General features: G+C 41.8%; 1 protein-coding gene and 1 pseudogene across 1 annotated transcript in view; both read right to left on the reverse strand.

Moving 5' to 3' along the window:
• ATP6V0E1 (ATPase H+ transporting V0 subunit e1) overlaps nt 1–20,647 on the reverse strand; it is a 31,286-nt gene extending 10,639 nt beyond the window's left edge. Inside the window, exons 1-3 of the mRNA XM_032466344.1 lie at nt 20,636–20,647; nt 18,820–19,055; nt 14,488–14,535 (exon numbers count right to left, since the gene is read on the reverse strand). Of these exons, the coding sequence (XP_032322235.1) occupies nt 14,488–14,535; nt 18,820–19,055; nt 20,636–20,647 (296 nt within the window). The remainder of the gene's footprint in view (nt 1–14,487; nt 14,536–18,819; nt 19,056–20,635) is intronic.
• A 2,885-nt stretch (nt 20,648–23,532) lies between these two features.
• On the reverse strand, nt 23,533–23,626 carry LOC116659158 (annotated as a pseudogene).
• Nucleotides 23,627–24,314: the final 688 nt, after the last annotated feature.

A 24,314-nucleotide genomic window follows, 5' to 3' on the forward strand; every position in this document is an offset into this window, starting at 1 on the left:
CCACTTCTCACGAGCTCAGCTCTTGGTTAGCTGAATTCTTCAAGCACAAAATAGGCCCTTCCCACAGAAAAGGCGACACCCAGCTCTCTCAAATCTTGCTTTGTTCTTTTGTTCCGCATTCAGATATGAAAACAGGGAACAGAGGCATGGTTACTTCCTGGTGATACACAGGTCAAGGGGGTAATTGCTTAGCTTCCCTGTTGGAATAGGGAGGCCTGGGTAGGACTTCTCTTCTGATCTGCTGTCCCTCTAAAGGGCCATGACAGGAGTGACCTCTATCAGCGGGCTCCTTAAGAGACAGCAGAGAAGTGACTTGCCCTGTCTCTACCAAGATGACCCCTGTCAAATACCTCTCACTCCAATTCAATGACGTAAATTCTTTCAATGCAGCAACATTATTAGACACTATTAGAAAATGTGGGATTCCGTATTAGACGGGGTTGGATTTTGATTTCAGCTACATCAAATATTACAGTGACTCCAGGCAAGGGAGCTTACAACCCTGAGTCTAAGTTTCCCCTTTTGTAAAATGAAGATAATAATTCCTGCCTCATGATGTTAAGAATTAAAGGAATAATATATGAAAGTGCTCTGTGTAGTAGTTGACAAATGGATGTTTCATAAATACGAGTTATTCCTTCTCCTTCTCTGTGAGATCACTAAAAATGTACTCAAGCCACAGAATGAAATACAACTGATTTTACTTTACAAAGGATTTTGTAAATGCAGCACTGAATCATTCTCATTTCCACCTCCTCTCCTGCCACCACACCTACAGAAGGCAGAATTCTAAGATGCTGCCCCCAAATTCCCATTCCCTTGCGTAGACACCCTGTATAAACAAGGGATGGTGGATATGATGAGATAGTCACTCCCATGATTAGATTATGGGATATAGCTGGCTTGACAGAGAAAATCAAATACTCTCTGATATTTGTTATACGTGGAATCTAAAAAATGCAACAAACTAGTGAATATAACAAAACAAACAGACTCACAGATATAGAGAACTAGTCATTACCAATGGGAAGGGGAAAGGGAGGGGGAGGAGAGAGGGAGATACAAACTATAATGTACAAAACAAATAAGCTACAAGGATACACTGTACAACACAGGGAATACAGCCACTATTTTATAACCATAAATAGTGTATAACCTTTAAAAATTGCGAACCACTATGTTGTACACCTGAAACTTATATAATACTGTACATCAACTATACCTCAAAAAAAAAAAAAGATACAGTTGGCTTTAAGATAGTGAGATTATCCTGGGTGGGCCTGACCTGATCAGGTGAGCGCCTACAAGGGCCAGGACTCTACTTGATGAAAGCTATCTGGAGTGTATGTACTTATGACTTTATTGCCAATCAGCTTGGAAAGTACCCTTTAAAATGTGCTCCGTAACAAACAACAGAATTCTTTTTTTCTCCTTCAAAGTGGGCATGATGTTAAGCTTTTTCAGTAGAGGGAGCTGGAGGGACACTGCAGGCACGGGTCGGAAGCTGGGGGAGCGGGTGTGAGGGAATCTGGTAGAACTCGCACAGGCTCAGGCCCGGAACACAGCCTCTCTTGGATCTGGAAGGCTTGGCCTGGAGACAACCTTTCTGCAGCCCTCTCGATACAGAAACCAGAGCCCCTGCTTGGCCTACATGCTGTGGGGTCCTCCTGCTCGCAGTACACAGGGATTCCGGCTACACACCCAGGCCACTACGGCCCACTCTCCTGCCTGTACTGCAGATGGTGGCCCACTGCCGGCAAGCCCAGACCAGCTCCGGCCTGGCCAAACTCATGAACTTCTCTGCTCTCCGGTGGGCTGGACCACATCTTCTCCAACAAGGTTTGAGTTCCTTCCAAGTCGGTCCTTGCTTGGGTACCCCCCCTCAGCCTTCGGGTTCCATCTGCTGTTTTCTTATAACTTACAGTTACTCTTTTGTCCTAGTGGATAATTATGTTACACCTCCCACATTCAACCTACTGTGTGGTGTTTATCTCCTCACTGGACCCAGACTGCTACAGGATGAGAACGACTTGACACAAAGGAAGATTCTCTCTTGCTAGCTTGGGAGATGCAGGCACTACATGTGGGAGAGCAACCTCAACTGATACCCAGCAAGGAAATGGGGCCTCAGCCCTACAAGCACGAGGAACTGAAGTCCGTCACAGCCATGGGAGCTTGGAAGAGGACCCCAGGTTCCAGATGAGGGTTATTTTCCACTAACCTGATGCCAGCCCTATCTCTACTACAGCCCTTTCACTACTGTAGAAATATGCCCCATTTCTGCCTGCTCTGAACTTGATCTTTCCTTTCTTTTCTCAATTCTATACTAGGCCTTTCAATTCAAATTCTCTTATCTGCCAAATTATAAATGAAAAGATGATATGGTCAGAGTAAGAAAAATAAACTTTTTTATACAGCAGGTAATAGTATGCTAGATCAGGTCCCTAGATTTCCTTTCCACTGTCAACAGTCAGGACATCCAAACATTTCACATGTATCTGTGAGAAAAATGTAGGTAATTCTCAGACCACAAGCCCAAGGGAAGGCAATAACCCAGAGAGGGAAGTAAAATGACTCCAGGTTGCTCTCCACACCCTGAGAGCATACACAAAACCAGAGGGATCTAAGCTTTGTTTTCAGACCTCATAGCGCATGAAAAATGATAGAGAAAACCCAGGGCCCATACAAGGTAGAGAGTCTAACCAAAGTTTCACCTCCCTCCCCCCAAATTTGAGACCTCAAAGGGTGCTGTCTCAGTGTAAGGGTAAATCAAACAAAACCCCTTCAGACGGAAAGCTAGAAAAATCAACTATCATAAATGTAAACACCAAGGAGAAAAACACTACCACTGAGAACTGGTCTTCATGAAGCTTTGCCAACTCAAATCCATACTACTTGGTTTCACAAAAGCGCATACCAAGATTTTACTTAATTGAATGCCACACTGGTGACGGCCACAGACACCTGGCAGAAGCGATGTAAATCCTCTCTGGAGGAGCCCACCTTCATACCGGGCCTCAGAGGACTCACACATATAAAACTCTAGGGAAAATGAACAGACGGCGGATATAAACAAACACATACAGAACAGGGCGCCGAGAGTGAAAGACAGCAAAATGCAGACACAAACCTGCAAGGGCTTCAGAAAAAGGAAAGATCAGATATGGACTATACATAAACTGCCTGCTACGTTTTAAGAAATAAGATACATTTAAAATACGTGCAGGAAGAAAGAAGGAAGGAAAGGGAGAGAGGGAGGGAAGGAGAAAAGGAGGGAAAACAAAACTGTAAAATCAGCAAAAAAGAACTTCTATAGAAATGAAAAACAGAATATGTGAAAATAAAAAAAGTCTATACATGAGGTTCTGGTTCCGGTAATAGCACAGTAGCCTGCATCGGACTCATTCTCTAGGTAGTAATTATAAACTCCCAATAAAATATGAAAAACAACTCATAGATGGCACAGGAGAGTGTCCAAAGCAGGTAGAGACCGGAAAGGATTCAATCCTTGAAAGAAGGAAGCTCCACTGGAAACTTTAAAGAGCATCCTCCCTGAGGACACTGTCCAGACCACGTATGGGGCAGGATAACTGAAGCCCAAGCAAAAACCCTGCAGCCTTCCTGGCTCGAGGTAGCCAAAGATGAAGTTCAGAGCTGCCAGAGCAGTTGGAAATTAAGAGGGGAAATCTCAAAAAGGAGGGTGCCACGTAGGGGGGCCCCAAAACCCGTGCATAAATTCCCCTTAACTTCTTGGCTCATCCCTGATCCATGCATTCAAATGCCAAGGCCTGGTGGGAAACACCCAGAAGGCTGAGAAGACAGAGCAGAGATTTTAGCTGCTGTGTACCACGGAGAAGGAGAACTTGGGAGTCTGAAGTTAGAGGGGCCTAGTAAACACCTCAGACTTTCCACTGACACCCCAGGAGGGCTGGACCTTAACGGAGAAGGCCCTCTAAGGGCAAAACTGAAATAGATCTGCCCTGAAAGAGTGTAAAGTCAATCCTCCATGAGTTTAAGGTGATCAGTTAATAATTAAATGGTTTGTTAGAACAAAATTTAACCTTTTTCAGAGGAACAAAGTAGAATCCAGCGTCTCAATCACCTACAATATCTAGCATTTAGTAAAAAATACATGTGCAAAAAGCCAACTAATGTAACAAACAATCAAGAACAAAGGAATTAACCAAATGAGACCAAAATGACACAGGGGCAGTTAAAAGGTAACATCTCTAAAGCAGCCATTATAAGGCCACCGTGGCCGAGCAGATGGCTATGTGCTGGGGGGAAGGAGCCAGAGTTCAGTCTGAGGAAAACCAAGGCCCAGAAAGGCAAATAAATCTTCCTGCTTCCCATCTTAGCTCAAGAACTAAAGGTGTTTACTGTTCTAAAAACAAAACAAACAAAAAGACAAACCACAAAACAATTATTATTTAAATATGATTAAGGACGTAAAAGAAAAATTGGCTATAAAGAATAAACAGATTGGGAATCTCAGAAAATAAATTAAAACTTTAAAAAAGAACCAAATGGAAATTCCAGAACTAAAAATCATAATATACAGACTGAAAAATATTTGGATGGGCTTACCAGAAGACTGGAGATGACTGAAGAAACAAGGGAAAAAATACTGAAAAGAATCAAACACCACACAGGTACAACTGGAGTCTCAGAAGGAGAAAGTGAATAGAGCAAAAAGAAAAAAAAAAACAGAACACCGGCTGCACTTTTCTCAAATTAGGTGGAAAACATTAACTTAAAGATCCAATAGCAAACCCAATGAGAATCAATTCAAAGACAACAATCTACACACATCACAGTCAACCTATAAAAGCAAAGATAAAAAGAAAATCTTGGTAACATCCAGAGGAAAAAGAATGCATAAAGAATAATTATTCAAATTACAGCTGAGTCCTTAGCAGAAACAATAGAGGCCAGAAGATAATGGGAGAGCACCTTTAAAACTGTCTGAAAGAAGGAAAAAAAAAAATCTTGTCAACCCAGAAAAAAATTCTTCAGAAACGAGAGTGAAATAAAGACATTTTCAGATAAATGAAACTGAAGGAATCTGTTGTCAGTACAACTATCCTATAACAAATACTAAAGGATGTTCTTCAGGCTGAAGGGATACCAGATAGAAACTCAAATCTCCAAAAAGAAACAAGGAACTCTTAAAACTGTAAATATGTGGGCAAAAATAGAAGACTTTTTTCTCTTAATTTCTTCATAAGGCATATGATTCTTTAAAAATTGTAACACTGCAGCAAGGGTTTTACAACACATAAAGGTGTAACAAGAGCACAAGGATGGGGAGTAGACAGAATTATAGTGTGGCAAGATTGGTACATTTTACCTGAAGTAGCTTGATATTAACTCTAAGTAGACTGTGAAGAGTTAATCTCTAGAGCAATATTAAAAAAGAAAAATATAGAAGTACAGCTAAATGACCTTGGAGGAATTAAAACAGAAAACTCAGAATATTCAGTTAACCTAAAGTAAGGCATAAAAGGAAGAACAGAGGAACAAAGAGTTGAGACAAACCATTAACAAAATAGTGGACTCAAACCTAGCTGTATCAATAGTTGCATTAACGGTATACAGAATATCCATATGCCAAAAGGCAAAGACAGAACGGATGAAAAAGTAAGACCAAGTTCATACTGTCTCCAAAAAGGCACATTCTACATACAATGAGCACAGGAAAGGTGGCAGGATTACTGATACCAGACAAAGTGAAATAGAGTTAAGGAGCAGTGCCAAAGATCAAGAGGGATATCTTATAATGATAAAAATGTCATTTCATCAAGAAGACATAATAATCACAAACACGCATGCTCTTAATAACAGAGCTTCAAAACGTATGAAGCAAAAAGGGAAAGAATTAAAAAGAAAAATAGAAAACTCTACAATCATAGCTAGGAATTTTAACATCTTCTCTCAGTAATTAATAAAAGCAGACCCCCAAAAATCAATAAGGACATAAAAGATTTGAATTACCCTGACTTGGTATTTATGGAACACTACAGACAACAACTGGTGAATACACATTCTTTTCAAATGCACGTGGAATGGTCATAAAATAAGCCACAATCTCAAGACTGAAATTCTTACATAACACATCTTTGGACAAGATAACTAGAAAAGCATCAGGTATGTGGAAATTAAACACTACAATTAGAAAATGAAAACATAGCATCATCAAAATTCATAGGGTGTAGCTAAAGCAATGTGTAAAGGGAACTATATGGTATTAAAGGCTTACATTTAAAAAGAAGAAAAGTTTAAATCAATGATCTAAGTTTCCACTTTGAGCAGCTAGAAAAAGAGCAAATTAAACTCAAAGTAAGGAGTAGGCGAAAAAAAAAGAAATAAAAGAGAAGTGAAATAAATGGAGAGATACACCATATTCAGGATCAGAGGACTCAATGCCATTAGTGTGTAAGTCCTCTGTTCTTAAAGATTATTTTGGCTATTCTAAAATACCCATGTATTGTTCGTTGTTGATTCTAAAATTTGCATGGCTACATTAGTATAGCCAAAATAATCCTGAAGAACAAACAGAGGACTCACACTTCCTGATTTCAATATACAGGTGTAATATTAAAGACAGTGTGGTATTGTCATAAGGCTGGACAAACAGATCAATGAACAGAAGAGAGAGTCTGGAAATAGACTCACACGTATAACCATTTTGAACAAAAATATCAAAGCAATTTAATGGAGAAAGGGAAGTCTTTTCAACAAATGATGCAGACAGATAACCAGATACTTGCATTGGGAAAACCAAACAAAATTAACAGTAACAAAAACAAAGCTTGACCCCCTCTTCTTGAGTGCCTGTGGCCCTGGGAAGCAGCCATGCCTAACTGCCAAACCCTCCGTCAGGCTCTAGTCCAAGTCCTCGCTTAAGAAGAGAAACTACAAGAAGTTCAACAGGTCTCGTATCTTTGTTTACCTCAATTTTTGCCAGAAAAATTTCTCCAAACCTCTCAGGACCATCTGGTATGACCCCAATCCCATCCCCAGCCTGCTCTGTTCATCTCACCACTTGATCCAACGTGCCCCCTCCCTTTCCTTTCTCCGGAACCCTCGCACTGTGTCCTAGGGAACTTGCTCAGTGATCTGCCCCTCACACACACCTCCTAACCTCTCACTTCCCGCTGCCTCCAGCTCCCTCCCCAGGCTCCCTCAAGCCGAGGAGGCCGCTGATTCTCATGGCAGGTAGCTCAGGCGTTGGCAATGGCACCAGTAACTTCTTTGCTCCTCCTTGGCTGCCTCCAGACAAGTCTCTCCCACTCTTGTGAAAAACTGCCTTCTGCTTGGGTGTGCAAGCCTACTGATTTTACTCCCCTTTCCTCCTTCCGATGTTCCAGTCACTCCACCTTATTCAACAGAAGAGGCATAGTTTGCCCTTTTCTGGCTCTTCCTTATCCGTACCTAAACACTGGCATCTCTTAGGCTTGGCCCTAACATCTCTTCTCTTCTCTCACCACACCCCTTCCCTCTGGTCAGGTTTCTCAAGCTCAGCACCATATTGATGTGCGGGGCCGCATCATTCTTCACTAGGGGGAAGGCGGGCTGTACTGCACAGTGTGGAATGTTTAGCTGCATCCCTGGCCTCCACCCACTGGATGCCAGCCCCAGAGAAGAATCACTGCCTTAGGTACATTCGTATGGCCTCAAATATCTCTTCTTCTAGCCAACGTCCTATTTAGTATCTCTTAGAAGGCTCGCAGGCCTCACTGAGCTATACCCACCCCCCACCCTCCCATCAAAGCATTTGAACAAAGACGCCAAAGCAACTTAATGGAGAAAGGGAAGTCTTTCCAACAGATGACACAGCAACAACCAGCTATCTGCACTGGGGAGGCCCAAACGAAGTAACAGCGACATAAACACAGCTTGACCCCACCTCTTTAGGGCCTGTGGCCCTCGGAAGCAGTCATGCCTAATGCCAAACCCTCTTAATCTCAAATCTCAACCTTAGCACGTCCTCAACTTAAGTTTTGCTTTGAAATGTATCCTGTCCCAAGGCGTCACCATCTTAGTAAGTGGCCCGGCCCAGAAACCAGGGAGTCATCTCTGATTCCTCCCACAACCAATCCATCTGCAGGACCAATAAATGCTACTCCCAAATTACCGCTCAAAGCAGGCACCCTCTTCATCTTCGCTATCCTCACCTCGGACCAAACCACAAAGATTCCCGGCCTGAATGAAGGCCATAACCTCTCCTAACCTGTGCCCTCTTCCACTCCGGCCTCCAAGCAGTCTACTCTCCACGGAGCAGCCAGAATCCTCATCCGACCAAAACACTCTTTTATTTAAAATCTGAAAAGACTTCCCATTCGCTTAAAATAAAACCCAAAGTCCTTACCCTAGCCCATGAAATCCTACATGACCTGGCCCTTACCTAAATTCCAAACCTACCTCTCCTCGCCTCTCTATGAAACCCCAATCACACTACTACCGTCTCAGAACCTTCCAAGCTCCTCACCCCTCAGCGCCTTTGCATGTGCGGGAGACCTGCCTCTAGTTCCCCCCATGGCTGATTCCTCCTCCACTAGGCTTTCTGGGATCACTCTGAACAACTCTCTCCCACCACCCTCACTGTTCTCTACCACAGCACCCCGTTTGGCTCCTTAAAGCACTTTCTCACTTTGTCTATTACAGATTGAGAACATTTTGGCTGCTGCTGCTGTTAACCTGCTTGTTTCACTCCCCTGGCAGGACTGTCACCTCCAGGAGGGCGGGGATGTGGTTCTCTATTGTATATCCAGGAACTGGCACGGAGTAGGTATTCTATTAAATGCCTATTGGTTGAACTTCAGGGGAAGGTGGGTAACAAGCTGCAGAACAAACAGCCACCTATAAATGTGAGATACCAACAGGAAACCCAATGAAGGGAACGAGTCAGTTAGTTAAAACAGCACATGGCTTCCTCTGGCTATCCACTTGGGAGTTCTAAGCTGAAAGGAGCAAGGGCAGGAGGACCTCATATTTCAGGAACAAATTTAAACTGAGTTACTCACTGTTTTCCATGATTGACGCCACAATTTCCTTTTATTAGCAGACATTATCAGACAAGACAGGAGACAGACACAAAAAAATGACCAATCACTGGAGAGACGAGACAGAGACATTCCACCTACACAAAATACGCTTCCTGTCTGAAGGAGCTTCAAAGCTAGAAGTGAAGATAGAGCCTACCCACCACCTAACAGAAGGTCAAATAAAACAGGTGCTTCCACTGGCCAAAGATTGGGCAATCTGACCACCAACAGGATCTTAATTATACTGGATTGAAATACATCAAATATGTTTATTGCTGTTGTGTTTTTCTGGAGGGGGGGATTAGGTATTTATTTCTTTACTTGCCTGTCTGTTTGTTTATTAAACAGAGGTCCTGGGGGTTAAACCCAGGACCTTGTACCTGCTAAGCACATGCTCTGCCACTGAGCTATACCCTTCCCACAAAATACATCAAATATGTATCAGATCATGATGATACTAACAAAAAACAAAAATCATTGTTCATCACTGGAAGATACTAGAGAACCAATTTATTATTTTGAAAACTGGCAAGTAAACAGACTACCACACATATATCCTAGGTTTTCTTAAACTGTTTTTCAGTTACTTGGATAACGAAGTAGTTGATGAAGTAAATCTCTCTTTCTGGATGTACTCTAGCTAGAATAAATAAGAAATTATAGAAACAGAACGTCATCAATGATGCCAAAATACAAGAAAAAAAAATCAGACATTTTGTACCCCTTGATGAAAATGTCAACACCATTTATAAAACAGACTTAAGAAAAATTTGAACATGAATGTGATCTAGCCCCTGAATATGACTACCAACTTACTGGATATGTAAAAGAAGGGTGTGTTAAATGAGATCATGGGTATACAATTAATAAGGACCAGACTCTGGAAAACTATGGGGCAAACGATCTGGTTTCTTTCTATCAAAATATACAAGGTAAAAAAGAAAGAGGTTCAGAGAAGAAACCAATAGAGACTTGAAAGACACATCCACTAATTGCATGCATGGTCTTTATGTACATCTTTATTCAAGTAAACTGTAAAATAAATAAATAAATAAATAAATAAATAAATAAATAAATAAATAAATAAATAAATAAATAAAAAAACAACTAGGGAAATTTAAATATGATATTCGATGATATTAAAGAATTAACTTTTTTGTGTGTGACAATGGTTTGGGGCTATATTTGAACAAAGAATGACTACCTTTTAGATATATATATATATAGAGAGAGAGAGAGAGAGAGAGAGAGAGAGAGAGAGAAATATTTACAGACAAACTGATACATCTGAGATCTGCTTCAAAATAATCTGGACTAGAAGGGGAAAGTGTGTCAGGATGAGACAAGATTGGCCATGAACTGATAACTGCTGAAGGTGGGTAACAGGCAAATGAAAGTTCATCATACTATTCTTTACTTCTGTAGAGAGCATACAAGAGGCTTTAAAAGTCCCAAAACAGAAAGTTAAAAAAAAAAATAAATAAATAAATAAAAGCTATAGTAAAGGACATCCCAGAAACTGACCAGCTTGTGGTTACTTGGTGGGAAATTAAAGGGACGACCCTGACTCTGGGAGGTGATCACATCCTGTCCCGGAACTGGCTCTAGAGCCAGGACCAAAGCAAGGCTGGGCTTGGCTGTGGATCTGCAAATTTCTGGACAAGCGGGGAAAGCTTCTGTAAGCTGTGCAGGAGCTTGTGTGATAGGCAGTATTAGGAGGCTGGAGGGGTGAGTGACAGGAACACGTTTGGGGTCACAGAATAGGGGCTTGTGGGAATCAGCAGATGAGGGAAGCTCTTCAGGAAGGGACTGAGGGCTTCTCTGGCTCTTTGTTTGTTTACTGACTCTCCTCTCACTAGAGAGGGCAGAGAGATACATCTGTTTTATCCATTCACTCCTACATACCCAGTGCCTGGTACATAGTAGGCTCATTATACTAGTATTAGTTTATTATCATTAACAATAAATAAGTTGAGAATGGATAGATAGATGATGAAGTATGTACAGTAAAATGTTAATGACAGAATCTATGTGGTGGATATTCAGGCGTTCACCATTAAGTTCTTTCAACCTTTCTGTATGTTTGAAATTTTTCATAATAAAATTTTGAGGGGAATAAAAAAAACCCACAATAAATAAGCTGAGAGAATGAACTCTAATAAGGACCAATAAAATAAATGCTACAACAGTGTTGTACGCAAATCGTGCTTACAGGTAACATATGGATCTTTGAATAATTTACTTTAAAAAACCACTGGTAACATCACTCTACATTTTTCTTATTCTTTGTTCTAAGTTTTTACACATACAGCATCTTATTTAAAAACTCACCAAAGCATACTACCATATAATCAGGTCAAATATTATTCAGCCTAAGCAGAACCAAGGTTTCCTTCCTCCTAGTCAGTATTTATTTTTCTTTATCACTCTGCTGGTAAGACTTACAATTAGTCAAGTGCTAAAGATACAGCACATTTTCCAAGAAGCAACTGTGTCTTCTAAGTTTCTAATTTACCCTAAAGATGTGAGCTTTGTGACTCTGGGTAAGCTATAACGTAACTCGACATTAACAACTAACCTAAGAACAAGAGAAAGTACAGAATGGTAACTAGAAGGACTGTATCCTTAAGAAACAGAAGTGATCCTGGGCCTCAAAGAGGGAACCATATGTAGAACATTTAGACTTTCCTCTGCTGAACTAATAACACGAACTGGTTGTACTGGCAGAGATCCTGATTTATTCGGAGCTCAAACAAGGTACGCCCCACGGAATCTGACTTTAAACTAGAACAAACTGGAAAGAGGAAAAAAACTGCCCCAAATGGAAGGCAATTTAAAAGTCTATGAATGTATTTCAAAACATGACTTTGAGACATCGGGTTTCTTTGGGCATATCTTACTTCAAATGAGGTATTTTCAAGAAACTGTATGTACCAGTGCCAAAGAGTGAAAAATTTTTTGAATTTCAAATTGAATTTATTACAGAATCCCGCTCGTTTATGGAAAAAGATACATAAAATATTTGGGATTTGAATTCCACTTACATGTTTCAAGCAGATATTTTTCTAACTAGGAGACATGAACAGGTGTCAAAGAAACAAAAGGAAAAAATTGCATAAAGTCTACTATCTAGCTTTTTCCCCATAAAATGGCCTCCAGAGCATTCAATGCTGGAACACTATGTACTACGTTTATTAATACATTGATGACAGGACTGACCCACTGTCAACAGAGCAGTCTCCAGCACACCAGGTCAGAGGGAAAAATCTAGACAGCAAGAGGTGAGGGCTCACAGACAGTTCTCAACTGAGTCACTAAGCCTCAAAGTGACAGAATTTCCAACCAAGCCCAGTTATTTTACTTTACACTTGAAAATGAAAATAAGAGACTCACTGGAAATGTTTCCTGTTTGTTTTAAAGACAATATCAGGAAAATTAACCAGATTTCAAAGAGCATGGAGGACCAGAAAGTCACAAAACATTTCTGCCCTATCTTGGTTTAATCTCAAGTCATTCCTCTGCGCCACAATTTTCTCTCTTTAAAGCCCCACCTCCAACCTTACTGCTCAGGCAGCAGAGATCAAAGGAATGGAAACAAAGGCTTTTTCTATCGCAGAACCAGTCCTTGGCTCCTGGATTGATAAAGAGCTCCCTTGCTGGGATTTCTAGAGGATTTGATAGAATGGGCTGGTACTCAATTACCCCTACTTACACATGGAACATTTTTAAAAAAAATTTGGGGGGTTTAGGGGGCAGGAATTAGGTTTATTTATTTATTTGTAGAGAGAGTACTGAGGCTTGAACCCAGGACCTCATGCGTGCTAAGCACGCACTCTACCACTTGAGCTGTACTCTCCCCGTGGCTTAAATGAGGAATTTTTGATGATGCACGTACTTCTTCTCATTTACTCTCAGAGCTAAACACAGTTAGTGTAAGAATGCCCTCCAAACGCTGCCTGCCAGACTTCCATTCTCGGGGCTGAGCTGTGATCTGAAAAAGCCTCTTTACCCTTCTAACTGGGAAGAAAAGACTAAACAAGCCAACTGCACAAAGTCTCATCATCTCAGCGCTCGTGTGGAGGCAGTCAAACAACACCATCATCATTTAGCAAAACTTCCATCGTGCTGCGCGATGCAGCTCTGAACACTTCCAGGGGCACTTACGCAAGCGCCTGGATGGCCAAATAGCCAAAATTCACGGTAAGAACTCTTTGTCAGGGGCAGATTTTGATCCATGCCAAGAACAAGAATTGGCTCATACCCACAGACCTCTTTGAAAAACCTCAGTGCACAAGCCCCAGGATATAAGAAATTCATAGATTCAGAGCCGCAGAGAACCATGGCCTTTCATCACAGGATCAGAACCGCTGCCTCCTACCACATTCGGGCACTACACACCAGTACTTACTTTCCATATAAGGAAGTCTCGGGGAGCTAGAAAGCTCTCTTTAAGAAAAGAGAATTGCAAAAAAAAAAAAAAAAAAAAAAGGAAAAAAAAAAAGAAAGAGAAGAGAATCGCTGGTTCTCAACTCTAAAAAGCAAGCCCTGAAAGGATAAATTTTATGGTATGTGAAATATATATAAATATATATATATATATGGCATATAAATATATATATATTTAAATAAATATATTTTAAAAAAGAAAAAAAGAAACCGGAAGACCTTTAAATACTTTGAAGTGATTATTCTCTCCACAAACTGATTAATACTTAGTTTTTTCCTAGGGCTTGGCTTGTTTCATTCTTCGGGGGAGGGGAGAACGCAGACAAGGGTTGGAAACATCTTTAAAACAGTTCAACTGCAGTCCTGCCATTTCTAACAGTCAGGAGGACATAGAACAGTATTCTAAAAAAAACATATGTTGAGAATTTACCTTACGTATCCTAAAGGTTTTCATTCAACTGTTTATACAAACTATATAATCTATTCAAACAGATGCCAATTACTATCAAACTTTGATACAGCATACAATGAGTTGTTAAAAAAACTGCCTTTTCTCTACTTGATGATAATTTTAGCTCAACTTCTAGCCATGAGATAAACAAAATTCATAGCAAAGAATGGTTGTATTGGCTTCATAGTGAGATATCTAAGAAAAATGAGTAGGCCTAAATACTTCCCAATAGTAAAATATAAAGCAGGACAATGACAATTTCCAGCTAATTATATGATTTAAATTTGTGCCAAATAAATCACACCTGTATTGCCAGTAGAACAGAGCATCTGTACAGTTCTTAGGTCAATATACTGAACACAGGAAAAGTGTTCTTTTCAATCTGAAGATACTATCTCTAGATGTTACATGAGAGACAAGCCCCAATGAAACTAAAGTGTGAAGTTTCAGAACAATCATGCTCCACTTATTTTACTTTTAATCACGCACATGATAAAGACCAAGAATAACTGCTTATTATTTTAGGAAAAAAAAACTACTTACAAGAGATAGCAGCAAACTGAACAGGTCACCAACATAGTGATGATAACTCTTGAAAAAAAAAAAAGAAAAGCAATCGTTAGACTACTAGCTTGCAGGAGTTTCACGTTCCCTTCCCAAGTGATCAAACTGACGAGGACTGCACACCAGGAAAATGGATCTGAGTCTGTTCAAACACCAGTAGACAGCAGCGCACCCCAGGGTACACTCGGCAGAATTCTACGTAAGTAATTCACATTTGTATTTAAAGGGACGTGTATTGATTCTACAGCTTAAGTGTTTAACCCAAAGCCATCTGAAACTGAACACAAAAACCTTCAGTGACAATCAGCTTGGCGTCCAAGTCACTGCCCTATGTGGTAACATCCTCTGCAATGAAACGACACTATACTCCTAAAAATATGATTTTCTAGTGCTGACTGCTCCCTACCTCCAATCCTGTCTGAAGAAAACTTTAACCTGGATCTCTGGTCAGTTGAATCTCAACATTTAAAAAACTGAATTCATGATATTCTCTTCCCATTTTTCTTTCCAAAGGCTTCTAAATCTGTTCCCGAGGAGCTCTGCCACTTCCACCCACCCAAACCACCCCTCAGAACCCTTTTGCTCACACCTCCCCTGCACCCTCACAGTCACTGAATGCTGTACATTAGTCCTTTGAAGCATCTCTTCCCTATGTGGATTTCTCCCTTTCCATTCCCACCGTTAACACCAAAATTCATCGGGTTCGCCTGGCAAACTAACCACTAGCAGATTCAAAACTTTCTTCCTTTCCTTTCATTCTACCCAATACGATCTTTCAATCATTTCTACAATCACATCAGATTACTCTTTCTAAAATATTCCTTTCATTACATCACTCTGCAGCTTAACACTTTTCAGTACCCTCCCCCATCATCTCCAGGAGTAATTTCCAAAGTGTGTGTGTGTGTGTGTGTATCTCCACTCATTCATTCAACAGATTCTGAGAGTCCTGTTTGCACCACGCTCTGGGGAGAGACGAGTGAACAAAGCAGATGAAGACTCCCTACCCTTGTGAAGCTGAGCAAAGCAAGGGCTCCTGGTGAGATGGTCTGAGGCATTCAAAGAGGACAGAAGCCTGCATGGCTGAGCAGAGCAAAGAAAGCCTGGTCAGAGGTGAGGTCAGAGGGAACGTGTAGCCTCTGAAAGGAAAAGGGAAGCAATTTGGAGGGATCTGGGGAGAGGAGTGACAAAATCTGATCCAAATTCTAATAGGATCTCTCAGCGGGGTGGAAACAGTCGGGGCAAGAGAAGCAAAGGGAAAAGCAGAAAAAGCAGTTAGGGGGCAACTGCACTAATGGAGCCGGCTGCTAGCAGCCACAGCGACAACTGGTCTGACTCTGGATATATTCTGAAGGCACATTCTTCAAAGCACGTGCCTTATATAATATTATACCTAATATTACACTTCTAATACATACAGAAATAGATAAGGTGGTTTGTGCTAAAAAAAAATGCTGACAGCAGCATGACAAAAATGTTTGGCGATCTACAGAATCAAGTCCAGCTCCACCCATCCTTCTCACTGCTCTATACTTTCAAACAGCAACCCTTCACTCCAGAACGCGATGCCCAGCATGTCCCCAACCACAACACGTTTATTATTCTCCATCCCAAGCTTCTGCTCATCTTCCTCCCCTTCCCTGTCCCACCTTGAATCCCTTCCTCAACCTTTACTTTCCCCAAAAAGACCATCTCAGAGAGCGGAAACAGCTAGGGCCCTTAGTACTACCTGCTTAATAGTTTGATATCAAAAGCTCCGTCATTAAAATATCAGCTCCTAATGTGCTTCTTCCTAGTTGCTGCGTGCTGAAGTGTTTAAGTGTCAAATGACTGCAATTTACTTCCAAATGGTTCAGCAAAGATATGTACATACACATGGATTCACAGATAAAGCAAACATGAATAAGTGAACATTACTGAACCTAGGCGGTGGTATATGACACTTGGACTACTCTTTTACTTTGCTGTATGTTTGAAAAGGTTCTGTGATGTTGGAAACAACTGGAGATTGAACTCCTGGCACACGAATCCCTGCACTCTGGCCCCATCCCCTCCGCCTCATCTGCTCCTCAGGGGAGTCGCTGTGAAAAAAAATCTGAAGCTTTTAAAGAATCTGTAGATTCTTAAAGAATAAAGTGGGAAATCATGAAACATAGGAATGGTCAGGAAAGCTGATTCCAGACATAGACTTGATTCTATCCAGCTGTTTTTCAGTTGGAGAAAAGATGAGAGTAAGGGGCTTGCTCTAGGTTATACATAGATTCAGAAGGGTTTCAACCTTTTTCCCCTTCCTCCCCCGCAGCTTCACCAGGTCCTGAAAACCTCACAGAAGAGGATTTAACAGCGAAGTCTCCCTTCTTCCCTTCTCACCCAGTACCTTGACTTATCTCCTTAACGAAAATGTTTTCAATGCTTCAAATCAGAAATGCTCTCCTGCATTAAAAATTGACCATAGTCCCTGAAGCAATTCAGCTCCTTCATGTATTAAAAAAAAATTCTTTTTGTAGTCTTTTCAGGAGGTAAAGGGAACTAATACTAATTCAGCACTAATATTCTTATTTTACAATGTGGAAATGGGAACCTGGAAAAGTTAACTAAATTATCCAAGGTCACAGGGATCATCCAGCTGGGAGCAGTGTATCGGAGCAGTGTATCTCAAAGTGTAATACAGTAACTCCTAGGAGACACCTTGTGTTTTAAGACCTGCTCAATTCTGCCAAGGGCAGGAAATGCAAGGACCATGGTAGAAGCTATGAATCAGAACCAGATAACATAGCTAGCAGGTCAAACCTGAATCGTGACACTGAGTAGCCCATGTACCACAGGAGGCTTTCACTACCCTGAAAAGCAGCAGTGGCATCGAGACCCACGGCTGGGCACGGTGAGCCCCAAATGGGGGTCTTGAAGAAAGGAGTGGTCAATGCTACCAGCACATTAATAAAGTATGAAGTGTGAGTATGAAGGCTGGAAAGGCAGACAGAGGGTAATGAATCAGTTGAAGACAGAAACACAACAAAGGGGCACCTTGTTGTTCTCTAACTCCAGTAGGGGAAACAAACCCAACAGTTAAATTTGGTTACTACAAACTGTTTTAGTAACCCCAGAATTCTGACACTCTAAATCATCTATTACCGACTGGAAAGACACCCTATATAACTGATGTTACAGTGGGGTGGAGGGGAACAAGAGACCTAATGCAACCAAACGATAGAAATTCACCTACCATTTTTCCTTTATAAACAAATTATGATTTACTTGTAAGCTAATACAAGTTTATTCCAGAGACCAAAAGGGGTTCAAATATTAAAATGTTAAGGAAGTAATAGTATTTTCTTTCTTCTAACAGAGGCAATAGAATTATCCACTCAGTACATATTCACTGAATGCCCACTACGCATGCAAAGCACTGTGAAGCCACCAGTTAGTGTCAAAGAATAAAACAAGAGCTGGTGTTCCCAAAAAACTGTGGCTTCAGTCTGTTTCACCCCCACATGATCTTGCACTGAGAAAAAATGACTAAAAGGCAAAAGAGGAACCAGAAAGAGGGTGTTCTAAAGCTCCTTTGAAGCTAAGCCTCTGTCGCACATTACAATAAAAAAAGTTTACTTACAACAGAGATAAAGCTCTGTTTCACAAAGAAGTCTGGGGGAAAAGTATTTCTTAACCAATCGCTCTAAGTGCTTGTTCCACTCACGAACGAGGGCAGGAGCGCCCTCCCAAAGGTATGACGCAGGGGTTTCTAAACAATACCTCTTGTTCTTTGGTAATTAGTCTCGCTCTAGATCAGGCCCCAGCTACCTCCTGGCACTCACTAGATGCACGGCCTGAGTTCAACGTTATTGCACAAACTTGTCCTGTGCAACTAGGACAGCCTATGAGGCAAAGAGGGCAATTTCTATTTTATTGGTTTGATCCGTTCCTTTAAAGTTTAGGCAAATGAGGCCTGTGGACTTAGCACGGCTAAAGGGGAGACAGTCGTTTAGGGACGAATCCCAGCTCTTCCTTGACTCGGTATAAATCCATTTCCGACTGCACCCTCCCCACGCAGGGATGTGATGAGGAAAAAATTCCCCTAAAACTCCTTCCTAAGGAGGGTCCGCCGGAGGTTACCCTCCTCGCGCTCGTGCCAGGGGCCCCGAGGCTGCTGCGATCAGGAAGTCGGGGGGCTGCATGGGGTCAGGGCCTGACTCGGACCTGTGCGGGGCCGCCCCCTCCCCCGCCCGGCCCGGCCCGGCCCGGCCCGGCCCGGCCCGGCCCGGCCCAGCCGGTCCTCACCGCACGTCCCTCCCAGGGCAAGCCTGGCGCACTTACCCCCGGTTGGGACCCTTAGGGATGAACCAGGGTACCAGAAAGCCGACGAAGCCCCAGAACACGCTCATCACGATAAGAGGCACCGTGAGGCCCTGTATACGCCATGGTTGTCGCCGGAGCTGCCAGCCCCTGCCCCGCCGCCTCACTTCAGTCCCACCCGGAAGTGTCAACACCGGCCGCGTGACCGGCGCGCGCGCAGGCCCGCCTCCCGCGCCCCCACGTGACCGCGCGCCAGACTCCGCCCCGCCGGGAGCCCGGAGACAGCCCCGCCCTCCCCAAGCCGGTCTCGGGGCTGCAGCTCCTTTGAGGGACGTCAGTCAGCCCAGAGCCCCAGAACTAGGGACAAGTCACCAGGGGCTCAGTAAAGTTTTCTGATAAGAACGTGGCCCTTTTCAGCAAAGAGCGTAGTTATTTACAGTTTTGTCTTCTTATGCAGCAAGAGAGAACGTAGAGAGAACTTAATAATGGTAAGTTTCTGTTCGGAATTCCTGTGTGCCAGGCACTGGACTGTGAACTTTAAGCGCTTTAATTCGTTCTGGACACCTCACTACAGCCGATGAAGTACTTTAAATTATTGCCCCCACTTTGTAATTGAAGAAACTGAGGCTCCAGGAGGAGGTTAAGGATCTTGCTCGGAGTCACATAGCTAGTAAGTGGCAGAGCCACGATGATGTGATTTTCAAGGCCAGTGCTCTTAGCTACTGACCTACTGTATGACTTGTGCACTGTGCCAGGATTTGAGGTTACGGAAATCTACAGGTCCCCCGTGGGGAGCTCACAGGCTGGTGAGGAGATTGACTTGTGAGCAAGCCACTCAATGCAGTGTGAATGTAGAGGGACCAGAGTGCAGGACTTTCCACCCCAGTCAGTCCTGAGCTGAGCCTTGGAAGAGGAGTGGGAATGGCCAGAAGAATTGTAAGCAGAAGGTAAACATGGAGCTTCTTTCTAATGCTTGCCGAGGATTTTCACGATATTAACTGTAGTATGCAACAACCCTGGAACAGAGGAGGAGCCCAACTCTTAGAGAGAGGGAGGAAGTTTAGCTCCCAGGCAGAAGCAAGATGGAAAGCAGATCTGTAAACCAATGTGCTTTACCGTGGAGCACGGTTTCCCTGCAATGGTCACATTTCCTGACCTTGAATTACCTCTTGATTTCTTTCTCCATTCAACTAGAATGGATTCCTGGATTGAATAGGAAGCTGGACCAATGATCTTTAACATTTGTACCAACTCTCTAAACATGATGCCAAGTCTTTACCCGAAGGACAAGGTAGGAAACTCGTTGTTCTCCTTTGTGCTCATCCTGCACCCCCAACGTAGCCTCGGCAGAAATTCTGTTGTCTTAAGTTTCAGTCCAAGCACCGCCTTCTCCAAGACCTGTTTCATTCTGTTGATGCATGTCTTGTGGCCCGGTGTGTGTAACTCAACTAACCCTATGCTAGAGGGTAAACTCCTTGAGAATAAGCACTGTTCACTGATCTTTGCTCCTTAGGAGTGCTTTACACATGGAATGTGCTCAATAAACACTGGTACAACAGAATTGAGTAGAAAAGGTGAGATCAGCCAGAACTAAATTAGAGGGAAAAGTGTCGTCCTACTTCCTTCCCATTTCTCTTTTTTGAAACTTATTTCCTTTTTTGTGGGAGGGGTAATTACGTTTTTAAAAAAAACTTTTTTTTAATGGAGGCCCTCGGGATTGAACCCAGGACCTTGTGCATGCTAAGCACGCACTCTACCACTGTGCTGTGCCCTCCCTACTCCCAAACTTACTCTAATTGTGGTAAAATTAGAACATAAAACATAACCTAAAATTTACCTTCTTAACCATTTCTTCTTTATTTGTTTTTTAATTTTTTATTGAAGTATAGTTGATTTACAATGTTGTGTTAGTTTCTGGTACACAACGTAGTGATTCAGTTATACATATATGTATATATTCTTTTTCATTATAAGTTATTAAAAGTTACTGAATATAATTCCCTGTACAGTAGGACCTTGTTCTTTATCTATTCTGCATATAGTAGTTTGTATCTGCTAATCCCAAACTCTCAATTTATCCCTACCCCTGATAAGTTTGTTTTCTATGTCTGTGAGTCTGTTTCTGTTTTGTAAATAAGTTCATTTGTGTCATTTTTTTAGATTCCACGTATAAGTGATATCATATATTTGTCTTTGACTGACTTCACTTAGTATGATAATCTCTAGGTCCATCCATGTTGCTGCAAATGGCTCTTCTTAACCATTTTTAAGTGTACAGCCCAGTAGTGTTAAGTATGTTCACGTTGTTGTGCACCCAATCTTCAGAATTTTTTCATACCCACTAAACAACTCCCCATTCTCTCCTCCAGCCTCTGGCAACCACCATTCTACTTTCTGTTTTCTATAAGTTGGATTATTCAAGATACCTGTTATTAGTGGAATGACGTAACATTTGTCTTTTTGTGACTGGCTTAATTCACTTAGCACAATGTCCTCAAGATTCATCCATGTTGTAGCATGTATCAGAATTTCCGTCCTTTTTAAGGCTGACTAATATTCCATTGTATGTCTGTACCACATTTTGTTTCTCCATTCATCTGCTGATGGATAGTTGGGTTGCTTCCACTTTTTTGGCTTTTGTAAAATTTTTCCTCCTTTCTTAAATAAATGCAGGTATTTTCTTTGAAGTTGATCCTCGTAAGTCTAACCTTTGCCTTGCCTTCTTGGCGGCCTCTCTGAGAAGCAGATGTCAGGGAGCACAGGGACATGGCTGTTCAGACACCAGTTCTGTCTAAATCTGTTTCATCCTCTGTGAAATGAGAAAAATCTTTCATCTCAGCGTTATATTTGTGGGCTAGTATTGGCCAATAGCTCCCTCTATCAGTCAGTCTGTCAAAAACATTTTATCACACGTTCCAAATGAAAACTGTGAACAAACACTAGGATTCAGTGACCCTCCGAATGAAGAAATATTCTCTGCCTTCAAGGCATTTAAAGTTGACTTCAGGCAATAAATCAGACTTTGGGCAGCGTGGTCCAAGGACCCTTGGGGAGTCCCTGAGACTCTCCAAGCAGCCCTCCCAGGTCATCTCTTTTCTAACTACCAGTCTCTGTGAGGCTGAATTTTTCCTCTGTGCCTCACTCAAAACAACAGATTGCAACAGATGGACCGCAGAAGCGTTATAAGAATCTCTTTATCTTCTGTCAAGCCAGACATTAAGGAATTTTCCAAAAATGTAACACAATGTCACTTTTTCTGCTGCATTTCTTTTTGTTTTGTTGTGGCAGATAGTTATTTTGCATAAAAATGTTATTTGTGTTAACATGTTTTGGATTCATTATTATTAGCTTAAAATGAATTTAAAATAAATGTTTAATTTTTGTTTTAATGTGTAATATAGTACATCATATCAATCGATAGAACCCACATTAACAAGCTCTTCAGGTCCGCAATAGTTTTTAAATTACAGGAAAAGCCTTGGAGGCAACCTCAATAGGATAAGATAAATGGGAGCAGAGTAAAACACGATTGTGCAAGCCCCAAGGAGCCCCTAAATAGGCACGCAGAGCTGCAGAGCCACGGAGTCATAAAGCTTCTTTCCAAGTTGATCTGGAAGTTTGGAAGTTAGTGGAGAAGCTGAAACTCCAGCATATTTCGCTGCTCCTTTGCTCAGCACGTACGTAGGGACCATGCATTGTGGGCAGCCCCCACTGATGACGGCAGCTGCCAGTTCCTGGTGATGGCCACGTGCCAGTCATTCAACAAGGCGCTTTGAATTTACCTGTCTCATTCCATGCTGACAAAACCTAATATAGATGTTATTAAATCCATTTTACATATTACGAAAGAGGAGCTCCGATTTGTAACTTGCCCAAAGTCTGTTTCTTGTTGTTAATGGAGGTACTGGGGACTGAACCCAGGACCGCGTGCGTGCTAAGCAAGTGCTCTACCACTGGGCAATACTCACCACCCCGGACCCCCCAAATCTCGCTGTTTTAAGAGACAAAACTGGGATTTGAAGATAGGTCTTCATAGCTCCTGTTCTTCCCACTAAGCCATGCTCCCTCTCCTATTTCAAATAGTAAGTCAACCCCAAAAACTTAAATTATATACTACTTGACAAGGTAGAGACCTCTGATGCACAAGATGAGACCTTCGAAATCCTGTTCCAGAATTCGCTGCCCTCCTAGTAGGGAGAGGCTAGCGTGTGGTTCATTTAGTTATTTCTGATGGACAAAGTACACTTTATTTATTATTGGTGCGTGTTAACATTGTAATTATGGTGTTCAGGCCATAAATCAGCCATACACGACTTTTTTAAATTTGGACAACCTGCTGTTCTCACGAAGACTTCTTCATGGATTGTTTAAATTTTTTTTTAATTTTTAATTTTTTATGGCAGTATAGTTGATTTACAATGTTGTGTTAGTTTCCGATATACAGCAAAGTGATTCAGTCATACATACATGTATTCTTTTTAATATTCTTTTCCATTATGGTTTATTTCAGGATATTAAATACAATTCCCTGTGCCATACAGTAGGACCTTGTTTATTTTATATATATTAGTTTGTGTCTGCTAATCCTAACTCCTGATTTGTCCCTACCCCACCCTTTCCCCTTTGGTAACCGTAAGTCTGTTTTCTGTATCTGTGAGTCTGTTTCTGTTTTGTAAATAAGTTCATGTGTATCATATTTTAGATTCCACATCTAAGTGATACCACATGCTATTTAAAAATACGGAACGCTTCGCTCATTTGTGTGTCATTCATGATAATCTTCTCTGTATTGTTCCCATTTCAGCATACGTGCTGCAGAAACAAGCACTCAAACTTTTAAATAAAAACCCAGTCGTATATGCATAGACTATTTCTGGAAGGCTACAAAAGACTGGGGACAGTGACTGCTTCTGGGGAGAACCGAGTGACTGAGGGTCAATGTGACAAGGAAACGTACTTTTCACTGTATACCTTTTGTACCTTCTGGTGTACTACACAGAACTATTAACTTCTTAAAAAAAAACAAAACCAAAAACCTAATTTAAAAGAATAATGAAGGCAGACCCAAGCCACCCCCAGATTGCTCACAGTCTTAGCATCAGCAGAGTTCAAAGAACTCTTGGTTAGTACAGTTCTGCCTGGTTCCCAGAAGGTTCAAGACTTACTTGCCTACCCAGCTCCCATTGAAAGCTCTGTTGCTGGACATCTCAACCCGAGTGTGCTCTGAAAGCCAACATTCAGAAGCAGTTATCTGAAGTTTAAAAGCTTGGAGTCTTCCCAAAATAGCACAAGGGGACTCACTCAAGTAAGTGGACATCTGCAAATTTGATGAAAAGGTCAGTAGGAAACTGCTTAATTCAGACCCATTCCAGGAAACAGGCTAGAACCCCCACGCCTGAACCTTGATAAGCAGGCCCACCCAGCTGGCATTCTCCAGTCCCCCGTCTCCCACAGCAGCCCAAACACAATACTGCTGCCTTTAACCCTCCTTCTTCGTTCAGGCATTTGTCCGAACT

This window comes from Camelus ferus, chromosome 22, assembly GCF_009834535.1.
Source record: "Camelus ferus isolate YT-003-E chromosome 22, BCGSAC_Cfer_1.0, whole genome shotgun sequence".
Lineage (NCBI taxonomy): Eukaryota > Metazoa > Chordata > Mammalia > Artiodactyla > Camelidae > Camelus > Camelus ferus.